Here is a 26074-nt window from a genome sequence, read left to right on the forward strand (position 1 = left end):
ATGAAGGGCTACAATAAGTATGGTCAGTTTTGAAAATTTTCCCCTTAGGGGTAGTGGGGGTAAGGGGTAGCTCAAAATTTTCAAACATCAAGTATTGTCGAGTTTGGTATCATTTTACAGGTCTTGACGAAACATAATAATTAACACAAAGAAAATATAAATCAGAGCATTAATAACAAAATGGCAGTTCAAAATTACTTTTAATGACCATTGTCTTAGTCGTTTTTAAGAAGGTTGCCGCAAACAGATTTCAAATATCTCAAATGGTTGAAAAGTTGAGGGGGGTGCAAGTTACTTTTCAGCCACCCTGTAGAATATAAATGCCCCTCTTTCTGTGCTATGCACGGTATAGCTGGACTGAGGCACAAAAGCACAAATAATATCTGATGATTGTATAAACTAGTGTATCAATAAGTAATTTTTAGCCTACTACTATTAATAATTTTCAATGTTACTGAATACTCGACTAATCGATCGACAATATCCATCACAACCCATCGGAAGTCGCGATTCGATAACCGGTATCGTAGCTGCAATAATCGCATTGTCACGTAGTGTGTGTGTGTGTGACAGAGACAGCAAGTGCCATAATCAGCTGTTTGTTTACCAATTGTCAATCACTCGGCCAGCTGTTAGTATCTAATTGAGCGACTTACGGCTCAGAGGTTATCGTGTTAATTGATTCAAGCTATTAATCTTGGCTGCGCTGCGGGTTGCGTTTTGTATACGTTAGGAGCGCTAGTGTTCTGGTTCAAACCGTTAACATTCCATTATTTTCTTCCCATTTTTTTTTTTAGTTTTGTTTATTTAGTGTGTTTAGTGTGCTTGTATGCTAAGAAGTACTTATCCTATTGTTGGATATAGTGTTTGGCTTTATGTTTGGTGTCACTTTCCTGTAGTGAGTTGATGTCTAATAAAGGTCTCTTATTTTGTTTACAATAAATATTTGAGTGGGCTAATTCTGATAGTGGCTAGTTCTGGGGTAGGCATAACAGGGCGAAACTTTGATATACCTCCAGCTGATCCATAATGACGTCACGTCCACCAAGCACCATAATCCCGTAGTAGATTTTTAATTCTTATGGATCAGCTGAAAACAATTTTATTGTTGGTTCTGTCTGGTGCACTGTAGGATCGTGTTTTTTAAAAATTGTTTCTTGTTGTTTCGTCTTTTAAAAACTCGTTTCGCTTAACCAAACAAAACGATCTTATCATAAACAATAACTCGTTCCCCTTATAACCGAATTAGTAAAGCACAAATAATGAAATTTACCCTAAAATAATAGAAACATCAGACATTAGAAATCAGTCACCAAAATTAGCTAAACACGAAGCTAGGTTCAACATTTACATTGGAATGAGAAATTTAGTCGTGTTGGTTAGTCTATGGTCAGTGCTATGATTTTTTTATTCCTGTCTATAATATTAATTTGACAATCACAAGACGTAAAATATATTGTTATACGGATTAATTTGAGTGACGAAACTGTGTTTGCACGTAAAGACATTGCAATTTATATTTATTGAATGCATTGCTTTAGAAATGGCGAAGAATCGATTTGCCAGAAACAATGTTGGAATAAAACAAATTAGAGTAGTTTGTTTAATGATTGGTCCATATAGTTTTCAGTAACATTTTGCTAGCATGGTGCATTTATTTATAAGTGAAACTCAGCATTCTTCGTGCATTTAGTTTTTAGTAACCTTAATTCTAGCACTGTGCAAATAGCTTTCAGAGGCATTTTGCTAGCTTGGTGCATATAGTTTTCAATGACATTTTACTAGCTTGGTGCATATAGTTTTCAATGTCATTTTTGCTTACTTGGTGCATATAGTTTTCAATGACATTTCGCTAGCATTTTGTATATAGTTTTCAGTGGAATTTTGCTAGCTAGGTGCATATAGTGTTCGTGTTGAACTGCATAACTTGTATGTTAAATTCAATTTGCTATAAGTTTTCCTCGATTATCTTTGTACTGAGCAATGTATATGAAGACCAACCAATTTATCATGTAACGTGTTTAGTATCTAACCTAATGTTCCCATAAACACATCCATGTGTCCCAACCACGTCCCGTCTGTTAGTACAGTATACACAACACCCCGCGGTGCTGACGCCACTACGTCAGCAGTCCAGATGAGATGTCCCAGCTCTGTATGTCTCAGCACGTAGTCTACATCAGCACACTTCCAGGAAGTGTTATCACGTAGATATCATGTGGGCAGATTCTGTTCTGCAGACGCACCCTTGCACGCAGGAATGCGTGGTTTATTCCAGCACAAGATTATTTAGGTCGAGGAATCGTGATATGCTCGTTGTATATGCAATCTGTCTCAATAACTCTTTTATATCTTATGGTTGTGTTAAGATGATATTCATTCTCTCTAAGGTCATCAGCATAGTTTTTGGCTATGCCTATGTCGAGTTCTTGGTAAAACATGACGTAATGCACGCAGAATCTCCAGTTGTACCAAAACTAAAAACTAAAGATTGTTAATATTTACTTAAAGTTTTTTAGTTTTAGTTTAAAGAACCAGAATTGCTTGCACTCATAGAGTTACATGCATGTCCCTTGGTTGATGGTGCCAAGTTGTGGTTGTTGGCTGGTTGGTGGTTGCCAAGTTGTGGTTGTTGGCTGGTTGATGGTTGCCTAGTTCTGGTGGTTGGTTGCCTCTGCCGCAGCGGCAACATCGATCCAGGGGCTAATGAGAGAGGGGGAGTTCGATTTTTGGTCCGGGCTTCCCCGTACAACGCTGCAGTATTCCAGACAGCTCTAGCATGCCTTACCAATACAGTTAGCATTCCATGCAAGTGAAAACATTGAACTATTTTGTGAAACAAAGGCTTAAAACTAATCTGTTTTGAAACATGTAAAACAGTATAAATTCTTTTCAGTCTACGAAATATTTTGAACAACAAACAACGTAATATTTTTTGCACGTCATGATTCAGCATGTTGGTGCACGGTAACTTAACACACTAATAATCAGCATTCTGGGAAGGAAGGGCAAAACCGAAAGAAACAGCCGATTTACGGTCTGAATATGTCTGCTAAATGTGTAAATTTTCACTTGCTCCATAAATTTTAACTGTGTGTTAACAAAATCTTTGTTCCTTTTGCGTAAGAGCGATATGCGTTCTCAGTTGTGTATCATAAATTAGGATATCCCCTGACAATGCAGCAATAAACACATATCCGATTTAAAGTGCTCAATAAAAACCCATTAATTGAATGACAGTGACAGCCTGAACATAGAATCCGTGTCTTATCTATCGAAAGTACTTAATTTATTGATGAACTTTTATTTCTTTCAAGGAATTTTTACGATGACGGAATGAACGTTATCTACTTCTTCGCAACGCGATAAGGGCTCTGAATCGTTATCAACGAGGATATCCCAACTGATAACGGCCGCAGTCAAAATATCGTTGATGCGTGTGTGGGGGGGGGGGGTGTGAGAGAGGGGTGGGTAGACATCTACGTGATGGACGCACTATGCGTATATTGATTCGCAACCCCTTACTGCCGTATTTGCCACGTTCATATTTTGAACTATTTTTTATCGTTTTCCGTGTATTCACTGTCATTTCACCAACCGTAACCTATATTTACTCCCAATTTGAATGAATGTTTTAATAGTAGTTTACGCAATGATTGCGTAAAGCTAGTGTTGACAGCACGAGTAGAAAATTTAAGGTACGAGCCTTGGCGAGTGCCTTAAAAAGTTCTACGAGTGTCGTTAACACTATTTACGCGAGTTGCGTACACTACTTTACCTTCGCACAATGTTTTGATAAAAATCACTACTCATAACTTCTGAAAGAGGATATGTTATCGTTTATAACCTCTCATTGCCACCGACAGTGATGCAACAAAACATTGTACCACTCGACAATTAAATTGCCTATACAGCTGATTAGTTGAAGTTCGAATCATTACAATTTCACTTCACTCTCAATCCTTGAAAATCATTGGTCCGTTACCCGTGTTGTTATGAGTAACATTATGCTGTTATCAAAGTAAACAATGGTGTTATTTGCAACTTGTCAATTCTAAGAGCTGAACTGAAACGGCTACTTTTAAAATGTTCGTAGGTCAATATCATATAGATTTTATATTTAACTTTTTAATCCTCATACTCTTCTGAAGCTTTACGAATTTTTTATACCTTGTGCTCAGGACAAGATGGTCTTAAACTATGGTAAACCAAATTAACGTCAAACTATTTCCTATAATATTCCGAAGTTCCAAGGTTATACTTCTTACACTCCTTTCCATTTACACAGTATTCGCCTAACAGCGCCCTCATTCGTGACTGCAATACCCGCAGTACAAGTACTGATAACAGTGATATAAAACTACCCCTGATGCGTATGCAGCGGGACGCACCCCTGAAGTGCGTGTTGCGTGTATCGATTTGACCGGGGTTGAACCCAGCGTACACGTGGAGACAGTCAGAGTGGGGGTGGGGTGGTCGATACGCAGTCTGCGCAGAGATCATCCCTTTCCGCACTAATTGTAATTTATTAAACATACGGTCCATTCGGAGGGTTTGTTTTTACTCAACAATATGTGCAGATTTAATTTCTTTAGTTTTTATCGGTGTGATTAAATAATTTCATCCCCTATTGGGTCTGATGATTGGAGTGTCCAATCGAAATCGGTCAACCCATCTGTTAAATATATTTACCGTCTTAAATACGTGTGAGTATATGTTTTAAGTGTTATTAGACGTATCTTTCATTTACCTTTTTTGAACTCGCTCAAACGATAACACATTTAGATAAATACCCCGCTGCAGCAAACCTGCCGACTAAGCGAATTTCCATATATAAACATTTGAACGAATGGCGTTTTTGGCCGCTGGGGACATCGGAATGTAAAAGTATAGCGGTCCCGGGCCTAGGTCTTACCATGAGACCTTCGGTAATAGCTACTTCCCTATAGGGAAATACGCTAAAATGAATAAATACACCTCGTACACACCTTGATATAATGTGTAGATGTTTAGATTGCACGTACTTATTTGTAGAAAATCTTTGTCGGATGATGTGATTAAAATCCTGATGAATTATCCGCCCCAGTTTTCTTTATGCTGAACCAAACGTACAAAACGAGTACCTCGATGTAAAGGATTAAATCCACCCTTTTAAAAAACCTTGTACGTCTTTGAAACGTCTCAAAAGTGGGTCGCGAAATGAAGGGACATAAAAGAGGATCGTTAAAGCAAGTAGGTTAAGCACCAGAACACATCGCTGGTATAATATTGGAGCAGTATTTGTATCGCGAATGATATGGTTGTAAATTTATTCATGCCTAATTAGATTTTCTTTCGTAGTTACCATTGCCTAAGCGGTTTCCCACAACGCAGGTTTGTCGACTTCCAAGTCCAAGGTTGGGAACCTCTCTAGGTACAATGAACTTGGGTGAATGTGGAAATCGGGAAGTACCAAAGAACGCGAGACATTACAGCACAGTGTAAAATAGTTAAGCTAAAAAGTTTGTATTTCAAATGTGAAAATAATTAATTCATCCAAACCATCTGGTTAAGATTATCAGTTTAGTCCAGTTTTCAATATTAATTTTTTATCTGGCTAGTACAGTGTTTCACGAACATTTGCCAAATTAAAATGCGCAAATAATTTAAAGATTCTTACTTAAGAGGGCGTTGGAGTGCGGCCATGTTGGATTTTTACCTCCATAAGAACAATGTTAAACTTAAACCCAGATATCTCACTTATTTGCCAATATAAAATTATGAACTATGTTTCAAATTAAAGGCATATTTGATACACATCATTATTGCGGGAGACTTTTTAACAAAAATAAAGGGATTTCTAGTAATATAGAATGTAAAACCTATATATTCATCAATTTATTTTAGCTTTGCTAGGACGTCATAGAAGAAGTTATTCCACAAACATAATCCGAAATGTTATTAAGATAAAAATAAAATATATTTCAAATCATTAAGTCAAACAGTTTTAAGTTAAGGCATGTTCCGCACGTTTCAATGGGAAATTGCCACTGGTTTGCCTGCGCTCTCCTGGCATCGTTAGTGTCAGCGAAGATTTTTAATCTGACTCCAACGCCCTCTTAACACGACAAAATAAGGCTTTTAAGTAAGGAACTCCATCAAAAACGTGATACGTCTGATGCCCGCCCTTTTGTAAATTGCAGTTAAAAAATATCTATAAGTATAAAAGATGATGTTTGTATATATATTTGTTTGGCAGTGATAAACTCAGACACCGCTGAACCGATTGCCACGAAACTTGATACATACGTGTAGAATTTCATGGAATAGGTTTATACACCATAAATTTCGTGATCCGTCCAATCGGCTCCGCCCCAGTGGCTCTGGAGTTTCCCATGTTAACCTTATGAGAAATGGAATTAATGAATCTTAACAGCTGTTTCAATTAAACAAGTTGGTTCTGTTCTATGATGTTCAATAGCATTAAAGTTACAAGGATTACCAACAGGGTGCAGCACTGTTACTTCTTTTACATTTATGACAACAGCTAATTTGCAACCAAAAGGTGAGTGAGCGTAGCGAACGAACTTTAACCAGGACGTGATTGAGCCATGCGAACGAGATCATCTTGAAAATTAAGAAGTTAAACGGGGCAAAGCCCGCGGGTTACAGCTAGAGGTCTAAATTATAAATAGTCAAAGGCAAGACAACGTCTGCCGGGTTCAGCTAGTTGTTTATAAATTCGATATTGCACAGGATTCTATTTTGAGACCTATTTCTTTTTAGATTCACCATGTTAAGGTTTTAGGACATGTCTTTATGTCTGAGCAGGAAAACATTTACTTAAACATCATGAGCGGCTAAATTACCGTACAAGACTCGGTATGTCTATAACGTCTCCTGTAGGCAGTAACATGTAAGGTGTCCTAAGGACCTTGGATCTCCGTAGACGTCCTTAGGTCTGGCTCAGCAGCCGTCGCAGGACGCACAGGTAAAGGTTCATGAACCAACGAGGTTACTGCCAAGGCTGCGCTCTACTGTTTCCTATTTGTTTGGTTTGCTCACTGTCCTGGGTTCTGATTGATCTCGAGAATTGTAGTGGATTGAAATTATTTGTTTGATTTTATATAGCCTGTTTTACGTAGAATGGTAGCATAGATAAAACATACTCCGAGATTTCTCATCATGGAACAGCTGAAGTTAATTTTATTGTCTGTTCTGGTGCACTGTAGAGGTCGTGGTTTGTTTACAATTTGTTTATTGTTATTTAACTAATTTAAAACCTCATAAAAAACGATCTAATCATAAATAATAACTCGTTCCCTACTTGCACAACCAAACTAAATTAACTCAACAATAATGGAAACAAAATTTCATCGACAATAGCGATCAGTGTCACCGGACATGAACTAGACGCGAAAAACGAGCAAAAAATATACAATGGGATGAGAAGTCTACTTGTGTTAGTGGTTAGTCTATGATTGTAGTCAGTATGAGATAAGTGTAAACTGTCAGTTCTTGGAGGTATACACAATTTTAATTCTGTTTGTATTATTTAAGTGTAAATTAATGCTGATCGCTATTGGGTCATTGGAATGTCTAAAATGAAGCACACGTTTTCCTACAAATTTAAATCGCGAATAAAAAATGTCTCGTACCACGAAAAAAATACGCTAACTATTTTACTATTAAATTAATAAGTTTACCAAGACGTTATCCCAAGTAAATCAATTTGCACTGTCACGATAGGCCATTGAACCGTCCCCCCCGCACTTTGGTGATTGTATAAATGATTTTGATGTACTCCATTTCCTACTTCAAGTTGTGCCGCCCCCTCTGCCAATCGATTAAGCTAGTAACCGGCAACCAGGCCATGCTGCGCCGGCAAAACTAGGTTAGCTACCCCGCAATTTGGACAAAATAGGACAGACTTTTGTTGCTGGATATTTGTTCGAGATCTGTTACAACTCTGGTTTAACAAACTCTATTGAACCAGTTCTTCGATGATTAAGTTCGCAAATTCTCGAGTATCTACCGATTGCACGATTTTGTAATGTTCGAAAATTTGATCGAGGTAACAAAAAAGCTGCTAATTGTTATGTGATTTTACAGATTTCTGTAGTAATAAGTAATCCAGGTAATAATGTCGAAAAACTGCAGCTTACACCACCGTACGCTTTTTGCATTTGACGATTCTTCCGTACCTTAAAGAACCCAATAATATTCTTGGTGTACGGCTGGTGTACGGTATCACGATATTGTTCTACAATCAAAGCGAGGAACTCAGACAAACTTTCATGTTAACGTTTATTAATGCTGGTTTTAGGAAATCAAGACTACGAATAATTCTATTTAATCACAACAGTCGTTGTCTCCAGTGGCTACGGGCTACTGTCGGGAGGACTAGCGAATCGAAACCATCTCTTGTAATCTAGGCTCGTCACACACTGCGTCCGGTCCGGTAAAATCGGATCCGGCATGCCGGATCAGGTGAATTCGAAAACCATTGATTCAAATGGAAGTCCCCACACTGTATCCGGTCCGGTGCTTCAGGTCCGGTCCGGTAAAATTATTTCGGTCGAGAAGCGATAGACTTCCGGCAAGTTCCGACGCCGGAGAGCTCGCGCATGTGCAGACGACTTCTACTCACCTCGTGACAGTGACAGTGGGCACTGACAGTAGCAGCAGACGTGGTTTTGTGGTTATTGGTTACGCTGTACGACTTTTTACAAAATGTCATTGGAAGAGAAACTGCATGATTGTGCAGGCGTACCCTGAGCTATACGACCTAGGCCACAAGGACGTTTAAGCAAGAGCTGCTGCAACTACGAAGATCTCTTCACTGTCACTGTCACTCATTGCTTTAGGGAAATTTGGTTAAACAAACTACTGTATGTTGTTGGTTAAACACTTCTTCAACTCACAATACCGCTGTCCTCGCATAGACTCACACTGGTCGCCGGAACTGGAACGCCTGATGCAGTGTGTGGAGATTTGCCGGATCCGGTGAAAAACACCGGATCCGATTTTACCGGACCGGACGCAGTGTGTGACGAGCCTAAATCGACTACCGTACTCGTCGGCTTGAGGCTTGTTTACCCTCTGGTTAATGGCGTCTAAGTTTGCCTCAATGTAATCATGCTATTACTACACGGATTATTTTACAATGTTATGTTCATCGCATAATGTTCAATAGTGTTATTTAGTTAGGACGCTGTACCATACTTGATTCATTTAGCTGGTCTAATTGTAATTCAAATGTTTTCTAGGTACCAAACTAAATTTTCATCCAAAACCAACCTTGAACACATTCGCAAAAAGAGGAATCTACGATTCAATCACATTCTCTAAAAACCTACGGCAGGAAATTACGAAACCTTTAGCGGAACCTCGGTCCCAAATTTTCGGCCCAATTACTCAGCCTTGGTAAGGGACAAAGCGCCGACACCGGTTCACAGGTATCCCAGTCCAGACACTCGAGCCGGTGTGTTCACAAGTAGTCGCTGGTGGCGCGACTAGTGGTGTGGAAGCGAACCTGTTTGGGCTATATGGGTAACTGAGTGCCTGCCACTCATTGATCACGGACGAGCCTGCCACTGCATGCAATCACTCTGCAGTCTGCCCTACTATCTTGGGTCTGGTGGTTGTTTACCTACCCTACAGTTGTACAGTTGCAAATTGAGTGGGATTTGTTCAGGAAATTCGTATAAAGACCTCTATTAACTGTTGCACCATCTAAAATAGACATAGGTTGATCAATCAATAAGAGTTTGGCTAAGTAGGGGGACTCAAATTATTGAAACAAAGATAGTGATACAACAAACACAAGTCGTTACCTATTTTTCTAAAAAACCAAAGATAAATATAATATTAATTCTCGAAATCCTTTGGCACGTTTCTCACTGCCTATACTTAAAGTTGTGCGACATTCTTTGATAAACCTGCATGTATCCACAGAGAAGTAATATAAATTTATATAAACTAGTGTACATGTTGCTCGAAATCGAGCAATTGCAAAGAAGTACAGGAGTTATCTATAAACAAATGACTTGTTTAAAAACTAATAAGAGTCATAATTTCCGATTATTTTAAAAGAGTCGACTAAAAGATTATTAACTAATTGAAATACTCACAATTTACATAACAGTCCCATTCCAGTTTAAAGGGTTAATTTTTAACTATCAAACTGCCCATGGACGGGAAATGGTAAGCTTACAATTTAAGTCAAGTCAACATAAAAAGGCTGTCAGCTTTTATAATGTACTGTACCTAAGTTATTTAGCCAATTTGTAGACAGTAATATAAATTTATATAAATTTATATTACTTCTCTGTGATGTATCCCTAAACAACAGGATTATGTAAAATGCATGCATTAATAATAAGGGATTATTGAGATTATTTTCCATTATTACTGTAGTACAAAACGACGTTTGGGGATCAAGAATCACGATCTTAGGTGAAAAAATGCGTAAACAGAAATCAAAAGCTGCAAATCACAAAAGAAAAAAAACTATTAACTTAACTCGTTAATACATATTATACACTGTGTACAGTACACAATGTAGACGTCTAGATGAGATTCTGTTACTCAACACTCCGAAGAGTCAGCTGTTCCTAGACGCCATGTTTCCCGTCTTGCAGCTGTCTTCTAACCTTGAACCTCTGATGTGCCTGATGCTCCGAATCTATTTTTGGACATTTTTCAAGGCCAGTGCGTAGGGTCGTGGTTCCCAGAGAAACGGCCACCCCTCCCCCTTCCATACCGCTCACATATTCGTCTTCCTTTTAAATTTGAGCCCCTCTTGGCCTATTTTCACTCCCCAAATGCACGTGTTTTGTAAACAAGCTTCGTTCGTGCGATTTATTGTCGAATGTTTTACGGTGGCGTTTAAGTTTTTGCTCTGCATGTGAACTCACTTGTTCATCGAGAAATTGCGTATGTAATCCAGCTCTTAAAATTACTTCAAGCTGGAATTGAATTCTTAATTAGTCGTTGCACTTGTAATACCAAGACTTTTGCGATGTAATTTTTCTTCATTTTTGGTAAATTGCAACTACTTGAAATGCATTATTTTGTTTTCTTATTTTATTCAGTACTTTTACAACTCAAGCTCACTATTAGGACTACTACTACTAGTAATTTTCTCAGTATTATAAACGCATTATTTGACACAATTGGCTCATTAACGCTAGGTCTTTTCATCAAGATGTTACCCAGACTCCTCTATCTGCGTGGTCCAGGAATCTCTAGCCGAAGTTGGCCGCAAGTGCATGGAAGGTCGTCGGTATTTGCCTGACAGTTTGGCCTAAAGCCAGCCACAGGCCGATCACTTTTACTCTCGCATTGTACTGTCTCTAGATACAGTTTTAGTCCGTTGTTTCGCGCCAAATGTTGTAATCGTCTGCAGAGTTTCATTATTTTATAAACCCTTGTTTCGAGTTTTCATAACAATTTTATGTTACAACAATTCAAGTGTTTGGAAAATCTCAGACTCGAATAACGTACATTGTTGTATACATTTCTAGTTTGCAGACTAATACTGTATTAAAATTTGGTGAGATACTGATAATTATATTTCTACAATTGTTTTGAAATTTTCATTTGGTAAACTACTACAACAATACAACAGAACTGGGCAAGATATGTTTTGAAAGCAACATCTTTACTGAAGGCCTGTTGTGCTGTACCATATGAGGATTATTATCTTAACAAAGAAGAAGAAGGAAACCTCCAGTAGAATGGGCCTACTAGATTGTGTTGATCGATTCGTCACCTGGGACCTAATTATTGTGGAGGCTTTGGCAAGGCCTCTCGATCTGTCCAAACAAAGAATAATGTCTCTGTAGTCCACCAATGTGAGTTTACATCCCTATTTAATGTTTCAGATTCTTTGCAAAACATGAATCATTTACTGTATTTTGCTATCGATTGATAAATCAGCTCACAACTTGGTGTGTTATTTGAAAACACATTACCACGTACAGTAGACAATTTTTTGTTGGACATTTTGTTTAGTGTGATTTTCAACAAAAAGCAATACGTCTAAGTCGGTAATGCTGTATAAAGATGTTGGTTCTCGCACTTATTTTTGCATCTAGATTTGACTATACTATCAACCGCTTTGCTTGTGTATTCGTCTATGCTTCGAATTTACGCATTTTTTGGACATTTTGTTTAGTGTGATTTGCAACAAAATTGATACAACATAAACCCCCCCTCTTACTACCATTCAACATCAGGAAACCACGCAAGTCCTTAACGACTTGTCCCACATAAATTATTCAAATTCGCCCCGTTGAGGCCGTGTAGACGCTGGACCCTGTTAGGTATTGTCCCAGTTTTGGATCTTATCTCGTGTGACGTAACCCTCCCTCATGTTTTATAGAAGAGCCGCCCAAAAACGCGGAATGTTGCTCCGAGGACACGCGGGCTTTTGTTGAGCGTTTCGCGGGCTTTTTGGATCGATTCCCTTTATGGGATTGGCAGTTGGAAATCTTGAGTTAAATTTATGTTCGCCATATATTTGTTGAAATATTTTTTCATGAGTGTCTGTTCGTGTAATGAATGGAGATAGTTACTCCTTAGTTAGTTATCGTCCTATGGATATAACGTTTAAAAAATGTTTTTTAGGAATACAAATTTTGTAAGATGAATTTTTTTGTATTGAATACAACTTGGGACGGTGCAATAGATTGTGTGATACACATGAAAAAGTTAATTCTATACGTTTTACAAAAATGAATAAGGAGTATTGGTGCGGTAAAAAAATGAACAAGGAGTAAAGGAGTATTGATACGGTAAGCTAAACATGATTAAATCCTTAAACCAGGAAGGCTCGTAGAATTTTGAATGAAGGATACGTTCTTGTATTAAAAACCTCGTAATATTTAATAGCGGTAATACAATTAAGTCAGCAGACGCCTGACCGACGACGGACATCCTTGGAGAAACGATTTATAGATTGTATCTTGTATGTATAACTAAATCTGAGGTTTGTCATGTACGTAAACACTAATATTTGAATGTTCTGGCATTGTTAAATATCCACACCAGATTTGTTGCACAGTCACTACTAGCGAGTCAGATTACGCACACAGGTTTTACGAATATTACATTCATAATTGACTAAGTGTTTTCTATCGACCATCTAGTAATGACATGTAATACAGTATACAATTTAAGCAAAGTAGAGTTTCATTGGTCACTAAAATTGCTAGGTAATTGAGCATGGTGTCTTATGGTCGTAATTATTGTGTCAACAATTAATTGTTTGCTGTATCATTAATCGAACACTTGGTGACAATTTTATTGTGCCCGTGATTTTTAGTACAGTTTAAAATTGATTGCTACTGAGATCTGCCGCTTATTTAACATTGGATAATCCGATCTTGGCTTATCACGGGTCACGGTGCCGTGCTTTGTTACTCTATGTAGAGGATGCGTCCGTTACATCACTGTCATACTCTGTAGTCTAGTGAAAGTACCATGACCTTGACAGTGCAGCGCTGCGGTCGAGGAACAATCTGACGCATCCTTACTCTCTGTCTCATCGCTTGTAATCTTTATGGACGTTTTTTGACGTTTGTGAATTGATATAGACATTTGTTAAATTTAATCTGGTGTGTTTGCATTTTTATATGGCTGCGATACAACTTTAGACATAATGCGGAAGAAACAAGCTAATCGTTGCGACGAATAGATCGATTGTATAATAGTTTGGTCGCGTGAGAGAACAGTCCTTGGACGAGGTTAATGTCAATGCCTTCACAATTATAGGTAATCGATCAGAGTGTCGTGATCCAGACTGCATCGTCAGTGTTAGTTTAGACTGTACACTGTGGTAATTGTTTGTTACAGTGTTGTTAATTTGGAAACGTAAATATGGCTGACTTATTGACTAGTTTTTTAATGCACAAGAAAATGTGTTAGGAAATTATTAGTCTTAAAAAGATTCTCTTTGCAACTAAAGAAAATCCTTTGGCGATTCAAATGTCCCTGCTATAACTACGACCAAGGGTTACACCCCTGACACAACCTGCCTAGAGCGTTTCAACCCTACCGGTAAAAAACGATCCAATTACCGTCCTATCGAACTAATAACGAACTTTTCAACCCCCTGGCGAACAGACCGTTAGAGTACTTGTGTAAATTATTTAACGGAATGTGACAGGGGTGGGTGGGGGAGGGAGAGAGAGCGCATTCTTCCCAGTTTCCTGTGGCTCCAGAGTGAGGAGAACCGGAGAACGCTAGACTACAAAGCGATATATGGCCCAGGTTCAGAGTCCGTCCAAGGTGAAGTCGAAGGCCGGCCGTCGCTTTTGTTTCAATATCCACTTCAACTTCTGCCGTTCCACTTTTTTGCCCTCCCGGGTCCTCGGGCTGAGGATATTTTTTCCAAAATCGACGGACGCCGGAGTTGTGTAAGGCACACTGTTATTATCAGTTCTTTGTTCGGCGCCGCTCGTCCAGATCGTTTGGCGACGCTCTAATTTATTGATATCACCGCTGCTCGCGATGCCAGAAAAGCTTTGTGTAGCAATCGATTAATTATTGCCTTCTGGTATTGTTAATGTTTTTGAGTATGTCTTGGGAATTAGGATTAGTATAGAACTGGTGTAGTGTTAGGTATATGATTATAGACATTCAATTTTTCCGATTTGCAAGACCCGATACAGGGAAAGTGTTTATTAAAAATTGTTAAAAATAATTAAAAGATTTTTGACTAATAGCATTGTCGTTATGTTGCAGGATGCAAGATCAAGGCGCTGCGGGCCAAGACGAACACTTACATCAAGACACCGGTGCGAGGAGAGGAGCCAGTCTTTGTGGTCACTGGGAGAAAGGAAGACGTCGCCAAAGCTAAGAGAGAGATACTGTCAGCCGCCGAACACTTCAGCCAGATCAGAGCCTCCAGGAAGAACAATCTGTCAGGATCAGGCTCCCTGTCTCCTCCGGGACCTCCAGCTAACGTTCCCGGTCACGTGACTATCCAGGTCCGAGTACCCTACAGAGTTGTGGGACTCGTGGTCGGACCCAAGGGGGCGACGATCAAGCGTATCCAACACCAGACGCACACCTACATAGTGACGCCCTCCAGAGACAAGGAGCCGGTGTTCGACGTGACAGGCCTGCCAGAGAGTGTGGAGGCGGCCAAGAGAGAGATTGAGGCTCACATCGCAGTCAGGACAGGAGCCGGTAGTATGCCCGACTCTCTGTTCCAAGACACGCTGTTCAACCCCGACAGCAGCACCCTGCTCAACTCCGTGTACAAGTCCGGCTTCTCCAGTCTGTTCGGCTACGGTCTGGACAGTGACACCGTAGTGTTCCCCTCAACACTCAGCGGCAGCTCAGGTTGTAGCTCCGCGTCCTCAAGCTCCTCAGCATCCGGCACCACCGGTCTGGCGGACCTCGGCTCCATCTGGGGCACCAGCCTCGACAGGGACGAGGGTCTCGGAGACTCTCCATCCTTTGACACGGCGACAGCTTCCTCCAGCATCTGGTCGTTCAGCGCCAGGCCTTCGCCCCCGCACTCCGCCTCCCCTACTGACTCTCTGATCGGCAAACACCGCGACTGCCACGTCTGCGGTATCGGCGAGGTAACCGCCGCTCTGGTACCCTGCGGTCACAACCTCTTCTGCTACGACTGCGCCACCCGCCTCACGACGGGCCCGGACTCCACCTGCCCCGTGTGTCACCAGACGGTACTTCAGGCCATTCGCATCCTCAACTCCTCCTAAGCTAACCGCCCGCCGCCAAACAGAGTTTATTGTATATTATGTTATTTTATGTTAACGTTTTCAGTTGTTTTTATTACGTTGAGTCGAGTGTACGAGTTGTTTTCCTATTTTGATCTCTGTTTTAGACCCTGTGTACCGGACGGTCGCCTGACCGGGTCCTGCGAGGCCCTTGGACACTCTCGGTGCTTCAGTCTGTTTGAGAGGCTGATATAAGTAATACTGTAATATGAAGAGTATCCGCTCTCTGTGCGAGGGTGGGTGGGGACCGGCACCAGGCTGTGATTTCTAAACTGCCACTTCGGACCTCTGCGGTTCCAAGGTTTTAATAAGAGCAAATGCAATCCTTTTTATACGGACGTTTCATTAAGCATTCCTCGTGTTATAGACTGCTGTTAGTCAGGACATATCCCTCTATAGTTTCGTTTCGTTGTTGTGATATGGTAGCCATAAGTTAAAGGACCTTTTGTATATTTAGATGTGTTCTGCCTAGGCAGGTTTTATACGATAGATTAGTCCCCGGATGTATCCTGGCTCGTTATGGTAGTCGCGACTTTGTTTTCCGCTTCTCCATGTAGCTGTTTGTTTCGTTATCGTCTGCTTGCGGTTCGGCGGCTCCTGTCAAGTATAGGGGCGTCTCACTCGGGTCTTAGCTCCAAGCGGTATCCTCGTCATTTGCACAATTGTTGCACAACTCAAATCTCACTGATTCCCAGTCGATCATATCGATTGTCCCACAACGAAGACATTGTCCCAGATTGATGTACAGTACGACACGTGTCCCCGGTGATAGTCAAGTGTCTGTGTCTAGTGTTCAGTATATACAGGGTGAGACGTCCCACCGCCGGCCGTGTAGTTAGGTAGACTCCAATGCCAGAAACTTCGCCCCGGTGCCCCACCCTCCGCCGCGTTTTTGCCTCTTTATATAAACAAAGATCATATTTTTTCCAGTATTTGTTTACTTTTTATATAAAGAAAAATAATTAATTATTGATAATATTATAAATGTTCTATATCTATGTAATATTAGTGTTAAGCCGCCCTTTCCAGGGTCTCGTCATAGTTGAATTTTGTTTTCACTTTAAAGACTATTTCGAATCATTAAAGTTCGATGATCTGTATATTTTTGTTGTATTTCTTATTTTAGGAAAAGTTTTATTATAGTAGACTTAAGCGTTTTACATATTTACTTTCTTATATATTTTGTTTTCTAGTTTTGATAAACGAAAGTTTCTTAGAATTTATTTTTTTATCTCGATAGGCGATAGGTTTAGTTGTGTTGTTGACATTTTGTTCCGTTTGGCGCGCCCTCTGCGTGTATAGCTCTATCTTTGTTTACGCCACAAATGCACAATTCGAGTGGAGAGTATTAGTAATAAAACTCGATAGTCTTTTTTTCTATTTTATTACGATCCTATTATATATTATACGATACTATATGATATAAGTAGATGTAAATTAAAAATATATGAAATATTTAGAGAAACGACGAAGCTATTTTTTCTGTTAGAACGCTCATGTTGGCCCTGAAAGAGTTGCCCGGAATGTCTGTAGGTTTCCGACTCGAATTCGGTCTTCCTGTTTCTTTTTAAGTTTCAAACTTTTATCGGTACTGTATGATGAAATTCGCTGTTTGGTTGTTCATGTTATTATATCTCGGCACTCAAAGTGTAGCGTAGATGTGCATGGCTTGTCGTTGCGGGAGGCCCCCCACATCCCCCAGTCCTCTCTCTCTCTCTCTCTCCCACCCCTCAGATCACACCCCCCCCCCCACTATACCCTCCACAACTGTGGGGTGGCCTCCGCGGTGGTTCAGTAGAGATGTAAAGCAATCTTTTCACAATAACGTTGTGTTGACGTTGTGTTTTTGTCGCAATACAGTATCCATTTGTCGGTGTCGCATGTAAAGGATCGGATTGAGGATAGATGCTAGCTTTCGACTGATATAGTTAATGACTCGATTACATTGTTATATATACATTTGTCTAAGAGATAAAAATAGGTTCGGGCCTAATATATTAATATATTTATAAAAGTAACTAAAAATAGAAAAATCCTTTTGTTTGAAACTATAACCCTCGCTCACTGGCGAGGCTGTTTTACAATACTTAAATACATAATTTATTACATTGTACATTAAATATTATTACTTAAGTATTTATATTGTAACAGATTATAACAGTTGCCCGACCCCCCGCCCAACCTCTCTCAGCAATAAGGGCCGGGGTGACGGTCACCTCTGCTCACAAATTATATAATATTATTACAAAATATATGAACTGTTCTTTCGCATGTTTTAGTGTCTGTTTATTTGTATTCCGAGCCGTGCGTCTCGAGTCGTGGGCTTCGGTTTGTTCTTCCGGACAAACTAAGACAATCAAATCTCAGTGGGGCTCAACACGAAGGAAGTACAGTACTTGAAAGACTTGCCCACCACCGAGACGCTCGGCGCTTCTTTTTGCCTTAAATTTTCAAATTGTCTGTTCGGGTGTTGGTACTGCTGTTGTCAGGCGAGCGATCATCTTGCTGTTGCGATTCGCTACAAAATTAGCTTCAAAGAGAGGAATTTATTGTGCCGAACAATTTGTCATGTATGAAATGCTTTGTAGGCCACGTCTATCATCTAATCAACCATTTGAATTAACAATTATCTTTACCTCCAGCATGACATTTGTTTGTACTTAGAAATTGTGTGAGAGCTTCACTAAATTTACGTAAAAAATCGTCAGACAACAGTAAAGCAACCAGTGTGACTAGTTTCGAATAAAACTTAAAACTTTTGCATTATTCTAGAATAGAAGGGTATTTAGAAGTGAAGTAGCTGTAGGCGTTGCAATCTAGAGAATTGTGACCTTATAAAATCGCTTGGAAGTCATGAATTTCTTTCCGCTTCAGCCTTGGTTGACGTGGAACCCCCAGCTTCATCCGCGGCTGGAAACAGAGTTCTGGATAAATGAAATCTTCGCCGAACGATGCCGTCTTCCGGCAGCTATTGTCTTAATTAAATTACTAATTACAAAACTCCACAACACTCCAGTGTTTGCTTTGAACGCCTGTTAATTTATTACCCTCTTGTTCACTACCGGTGTTAAACATCATACCCCCGTGTGATCTTTCTATTCATTATCCAAAGACCAACAAAGGCGATAATTATAATAGTCCTCACATTGTTTACGGTTTTTATCTCGGAGCTCGCGGAAGAAAAACAAAAGGCACTGCCGTGGACCACCGTCTTGGTCTGAAACTTCACAGAACAGGACAAAGTACTGAGCCAGAACTGGTGGTTCCAGCCGAACGCTGGCAGGTATAACGCTTTGTATATAGAGCCCTTTTCAAAAAGTAGAAAGGACGCCCTTCCGAGAACCTCTTTGTCCGGTCCGACCATTCCATCGCCAGCAATAATCCGGAGCTTTGTACCGAGTGTTGAAAACATTACGAACAGATTTTGTAAGGTGCAATACCTCAGCGGGCGCGGTTCAGCAGAATTTACATTATCGTTTGTTGTCATTTAGGAAATGTGTAGTGTTTTTGTTATTTAATGTTGTCGATTTTAAATATCTATTTTATATGAATTGATGTGATGGTTTTCAGCACATATCATCGGTTTGTCGTCTTGTACCGGACGCGGTTGTTAACTTTGGGCAGTGAAATAAGAATTTTGGATCGGCGGCGGTCGTGCCTCCTGTTCAAATTTGTCCTATCAGAAGTGCGCCGCGTGTGACGCCGTCAGATGGGTTGTAGGCAATACATGCACCTCAGTGCGTAGCGTACTGCCTGCCTTAAGCCCCGTGTACACGAGGCTAGTACTAGCAGCTAGTTGATTAGCGCTAGTAAATTCGCTCCGTGTAAACGGTCTACTAGCGTAAAAAATTACTAGCGCGCTAGCATTTTACTCGCTGCTAGTCGTTTTGAACATGTTTGATATTACTAGCGCTAATAAGTGGAGGGGGTGGTCACGTGACCACTAGCGCTAGCGAACTAGCGCGGTACTAGCGGGGCATTTGCACTTCTGCTAGTGCTAATCGCCACTCGCCACACGCCGGTGATCAGTTTGTTGTTGTTGTGTGTGTTGTTACATTGTGGCCAGTTTGTGTATTGTAAAGAAGGAAATGAATCTCTGTTGCCAAATACCTCAGAGTTATTTGAAGTTTAGTTTTTGGCGTTATAGCCTCTCTCATAACAGTAAAATTTTTCTTAATCAGTGGAGTGATTAGTTCCAACAGTTCTTCAAACTTTAAAGCATTCATTCTCAAAAACTTAAAGTACTCTGTAGGGTCTTCCAATGCCAGTTCTCTTAAAAGAGTATTGGACGCACCAAGATGTTCTCGCCTCCTAATCCACTTTCGAACCCACACAGATCGTCCCTTTTTATTGAGCGGAGCGAAGCGAAGCGAGCGAAGCTCTTATACTACACTCCTGCTTTTGTTTTACAAATACTCCTCCTGAACGGCTGAAGCGATCTGCACCAAATTTAGAACAATCATAGCATTCAACCATGGGAAGGTATAAATCTGAAATGGTAGAAATCGGACCACAGGGGGTTTCTCTACATTAATTTAAACTTTTGGAAATTTAACATGGGCCTTATGGGTTAATTGGTTGCCATGACATTATTTGCGAGATAACAATAAAAAGGTAAACAAGAGTCGCAACATGTGTTAGTCAAGGAATCATCTAAATAGCACATTAGAAATATTGTACAGAGAAAAGGGAATATCAACCGGATTAATATCATTGAGCATAATTTACTACAAAATGAATAACCAATAATATTATGGTCGCCGGAATAAAGCCGATGCACCATTGATTTAAATACGGTAATCCACATAGCCATTCTATTTATGTGAACCAAATATAGGCCTACAATTGAGTTTGGATACTGCAAACTGCAAGTAGACATTCCATTGTTGTGATCCAGACGTACCATTGACTTTGGATCCTGCAAATAAGCCATCGATCTCTATAGGCACTCCTTACGTGAACCAAATGTACTACCATAGACTAACCAACACAAGGGAGTATGTTTTATCTATGGTACTACTGAGTTTAGATACTGCAAGTAAACAATTCATTTACGTTAACCAAATGTACCATTGAGTTTGGATACTGCAAGTAAATTATTCGTTTACGAGAACCCGACGTATCATTGACTTTGGATACTGAAAGTAGATTTCTCATTTATGTGAGTCAAATGAAGCATTGCTTTGGATCCTGCAAATAGACATTCCATTTAAGTGAACCAGGCGTACCATTGGCAAATAGGCATTTTATTTAAGCGAACCAAATGTATCATTGATATTGGATACTGCAAGTAGACATTTAAGAGAACCAGATGAAACATTGACTTTGGTTCCTGCAAGTATACAATTCATTTACTTGAAACAGACTTAAAATTGACTTTGAATACTTCAAATAGACATTCCGTTTTTGTGAAGCAGATATAACATTGACATTGGATACTGCAAGTATTTAATTTCATTTACGAGGAACAGATGTAGTATTGACTTTAGAAAAGTATTGGATTAACACGCTAGCTCCGCTCAATATTGCTAGCAGACAACTGCATTGTACACCTAGTTAAGTTCATGTTCACACAATTCTTGTACACCAATTCTTAAAATGTGTCTCAAAACATTTCGATTTAAGGGAACAGAAGACATTTTGTGCTAAACTGAAATGACTATTGCGACCAATGAACACTTCACTTCTACATGACTAGCGCTAATAATAAGCGCTAGTAACTAGCCACGTGTAGATGGGAATTTTCGCGCTAGTGTGCCCAGCTAGTGCTAGCAGCGAATACTAGCTGCTAGTAAACTAGCTACGTGTACACGGGGCTTAACACACACGGCGCACAATAATACCACAATCTCACAACACCGGCGCACTTCTACACTTACTCTTGGTGCTTTACCATACATTTGAGATTACACGCTGAGGGAAGCACGGTCCGCCGCCGACAGCATGGATTCACGCACAAGGAATGTCTGTTGAATGTTTTATCTATGTTTCCATTTCATATAGCCTTTAAATCTGTGTTTTACTTTTATACGTGTACTAGCCAACTGATAAAACTACAAGCAATTTATCGAAGAACTGCGTAAATTAAGTTATTTTTGTTACAAAAGACAACCCTGAGCACGACTGATACATGTTCGTGAGTTTGGTTCGGATGTAGTGCCAAAATGCCTCACCTTCACTAAATTGCTCAAACCACAATAAAGGTATTTTTTTGAACGGCGTTTCTGGGCGGTCGAAGGGGCTTTGAAGGTTGGTGTGTTCTTTGCTGTAGTTGGCCCCCGCTTTTTTCTCTTTTTTTCTTGTCGCTCTTCAAGTACCAAAGAACCTCGGAAGGGTCAACTATAGCAAACAGCTGATGTTTTAACCTGTCACGTTTCTTTCTTAAAGCTGAAAATAATCAAAACACCAATATTTTGTATGTTGTTGATGATTCCAGTTATTCAAATTTTCAGGTGTATTGTAAAATGTTCATTGATGTTCTGTGGGTTTAAAATGGTTAATTTCAAATAGTTGTTATATGTCTCTGGTAAATTTTGCATCGTATTTTAAAATTGAATCGTATCGATATTTTCACATATCGTTAGAATTTCATTCTCTTATAAGCTTAACTCTCTTGAAACAAATCATACGTAATTAATGTTGATTTAAATAACCCATCAAACTGATAAATTTCAAAACTTTTCCCACAGAACACGTTTGATACAAATTGTACAATCATTTTTAGTAAACAGTTACAAAATGTCAAGGAAATTATTTTTGAAACATCCCCTTATTGCCCAAATAATATAGTATATATATATATTTATGTATCGTACATTTTCAAATGAGCAAACATATCCCTCGGCTGCAAAAATATTCTAAAGGGCGTTCACTATGAGTTACATAAACAAAAAACTGTAAGATATATTTATATTACGCCATAATTTATTGTTTGTGTAGATATTATTGTTAGAAATTTATTGTTTAGTTGACAATTAGGTGTTAAGTTTTATTTATTTATTTACCCGTTACGCCCGAGTAGGGATATGTTCGCAGCTATTTTGGATACAGACCCCCTTTAGGCGCCTTCCATACCATATGCAATATTTCAAAATAGGTATTTTAGAGTAAAGGGTATTTTATACGTAATGTATTTTGGTACTTTCGTTCTCAAACATGAGGTTTCGTTGGCCGTACCAAAACTGTTAATAATGTTTTCTATATCGCAAATAAATGACATAATATGCAAATGACATTTATATTTGTATGTATAACATGTACTTATATATTTTCTAGTGTCCGTTTTATAGTATGTCTTTTTAGGGTAATATATGTTTTATGAATAGTGTTATACATGTTTTGTTTGTCGATTCTTACAGATAAAAAGTATATAAATATATTGTATGTTTTTTCACTACCATATGTCGAAAATAAGTTATATTAATAATTTTTATCTAGAAAATATTAAAATGTATTTGTATCATACTCTTGTGTTCTCATTTTACCTGATTTTGGGTGTGATTGTGATAACAATGTACTTGCTGGTAAATTGACAAATAATCAATACTTCTACAAGTAAAAGACATAACTTAATGTTTTCCAACTTTTGTTCTTACGAGAACATAATATTGATGTAATTACTTACAATTTTTTTGAAAAGATAACCTAAATGTTGGATAGCAAATAATTTCTCAATATAATCAAAAGCTCAGATAGTTCAAAGTTCAAACTCAGTAAAACATTTGCTAGAAAATATACTACATCACTTTTGCTTTTTTGAGGTAAAATTCAGTATTTGCTTTAATCTCAACACGAATGCTATTTTGAATGAAAAATTCACATTGCAATAAAAATATACAAACTTGAAGAAGTCATAGCACTGGGACAGTGGAATCTGTGGAACGTACACATGGGGTTTATTCATAAGATTGAGTGACTGAAGTATTTGTGCTATCCGGAGGAAGACAGCTTTGGAGATCACTATCGCAATGGATAGTAAGTTTTATTTGTGTATAAATTACTGCCAATGGCAAGAGTTTATAAGAGAAACTACCTACATATGTAACATAATCTATTTTTACTTCTATAATAATCCATGTACATTGACAACTAAAAAAATCAATACTGGTGTATACATGGGATGCAACTCAGAAATAACTAACGAATAATTTCATACAAAATTCTTAATTATTTGTATATTGATCTTTTTTAACCAGACAAAAACAAATCTGTACCTAAGATGGCAACAGTATGTTGTTAAACAGACTTATATATTGATACAGACTTACCTACTTTTTTAAGGTAAATAATCTTCTGAACAAATACTTTTGAGAAGAATAATCAGCAATTGTGATAAGAATAACATATTCGTTAGGACAATGCCCGGAATATCTAATTACCTCTGGAGATGGTAAAAGTAAATTTTAAACTAGTAAATAAAAAATTATATTACCAACAACGAGTGTTAAAACTATTCCCCAAATTAAAAGTCGAGCAAGCTTAGAAGTTACACTGATGCTAAAGAGAGATTTACAACAATACATAAACAGCTGTTTGGAGTTCGTCATTACTGTATGCTACAATTGACTATACACAGTATAGACTTCCCATGTAATGTAAAATTTAAAGCCAAAAGCATGGTGCAGTCTGTTGAGATGGTCTAACAACTAATGAAAATATTCTGTATCAAGTGAAAAATCAATCAGCTGTTTGCTATGATACTGCATTGATTTTAATGAAAATTTAACCATTGACTATTAATAGTCAAATATTTTACTAATTGTACCCACTAGTTAGGCAGTCCTGAACTTCATCTATTTTCTTGGCTTCAAAAGAATGCTTTAATTTGTAGTGCCTTTATACAAAATGTTCTTGTTAAATGGACAAGAAATTGTATTGGTCTGATTTTCCAAAAGAGAATGCTGCAGACGTCAACTTATTCTTCACTCTATCATAGAATAATGAGGTGGAAAGGAGTGTATGTATTGGCTGTTAATAGCAATTTTTTGTACCAAAATTCAAAACCACGAGAGATTATGATGGTAGTTTTCACATGAATGAGTTTTTCATTAATGGTTTTAGCATGAACCCAAGTTCATTAAGTTTATCTCAAGGATATCCCGAAATTTCACAAGTGGAAATTTGTTCATGGTTAGTAGCGCATTGTTCCAAAGAAGAGAATCTATAGATAATTCCCTTTAGACTCATTACTATTTCAAGAAATCTATTATAATATCATTTACGTTACCATCTTAACAACTCTGGGTCTCCTGATTCATTGCCTGAAGTAATGTGAATAACAATTGACCGGGCTCATGCCTATCGTCCTAAGACAAAAAATCTTAACAACTCTAGTAGCTAGGGACCAAGCCATGGCTTTTTTAACTAACTAGATTTGTGTGTGCAGTTAACTAATATCTGTAGTTAATTTATATCTGACCTAAACACGTTTTTAGGCCATATATAAATTATTTACAGACTTTATCGAGATCTTTGTGCAAGCAAGCATACAAACAAACATGCAAGCAAACATTGCTCATTACACGAGTATAATAGGTATTTATTTCTTTCCCATATCCATAGAAATGTTTAGGCATCATCACTATGAAATTATATTTTCTCCTACGGTCTGATCACACTTTGAAAATCCGCTGCTATGAAGATATACCTGTAAAAAAGAAAATATGTAGAAATACTTTACTACATCTCATGATTCTTTTATCTGGCTATTTATGAAATATTTCTGAAGGCTTTTTTACATTACTACACCAATATATAAATCATAAGTGACAATTTTTAACTAGTAAGTGAAATAAATAAACAATAAGACACAGTGGTATTAAGAAGCTCTATATAATTCATAATTTAAATTACCTCGAGGCTTATGACGTTTTACCCTTTGTGACATAGGAGAGTACTCAAGTTGTGTACGTTGGGTAATTGTTTATTAGCAAGAAGCTAAGCTAAAGTGGGACACTAATTGTATGACTTACAGCACATGTGGGCATAAAACAATGTCTAACACAATTCAACACTAAACTGTTAGCTTTGACTATAGTCGCCATTTCATTGAAAAGTATTAAAGTAAGTAAAGTATAATGACTAAAAAAAAAGTAGAAATCTCTGTCCATAGTTGGACAAAAATTAGTTTGTAATTGAGTATTTAAAAGTTGAATCACTAACACAAGTTTATGAGCTAAAAATAGGGGGTTTTTCTAGGACACGAACTTTTTTAATCACCTTAAAAAATGTTATATGTGTGTACTAGGCCCTAAAATGACTCTTTTCGACCCGAGCTCAAGTTTTACGATCGAGGCGAATCCGAGGTCGGAAAATTAGCGAGGGTTGAAAATACAATT

At 38.4% G+C, this 26074-nt stretch overlaps 1 protein-coding gene across 1 annotated transcript in view; it reads left to right on the forward strand.

Annotated features, from left to right (window-relative positions):
- Positions 1-23172, forward strand: part of LOC129003515 (RNA-binding protein MEX3B-like) — a 39611-nt gene extending 16439 nt beyond the window's left edge. The window contains exon 3 of the mRNA XM_054431811.1: positions 14731-23172. Within this exon, the coding sequence (XP_054287786.1) occupies positions 14731-15719 (989 nt within the window). The 3' untranslated portion in view covers positions 15720-23172. The remainder of the gene's footprint in view (positions 1-14730) is intronic.
- Positions 23173-26074: the final 2902 nt, after the last annotated feature.

This window comes from Macrosteles quadrilineatus, unplaced genomic scaffold (assembly GCF_028750875.1).
Source record: "Macrosteles quadrilineatus isolate MER2022 unplaced genomic scaffold, UCM_ALF_1.0 Scaffold_9__3_contigs__length_116548681, whole genome shotgun sequence".
Classification (NCBI taxonomy): domain Eukaryota; kingdom Metazoa; phylum Arthropoda; class Insecta; order Hemiptera; family Cicadellidae; genus Macrosteles; species Macrosteles quadrilineatus.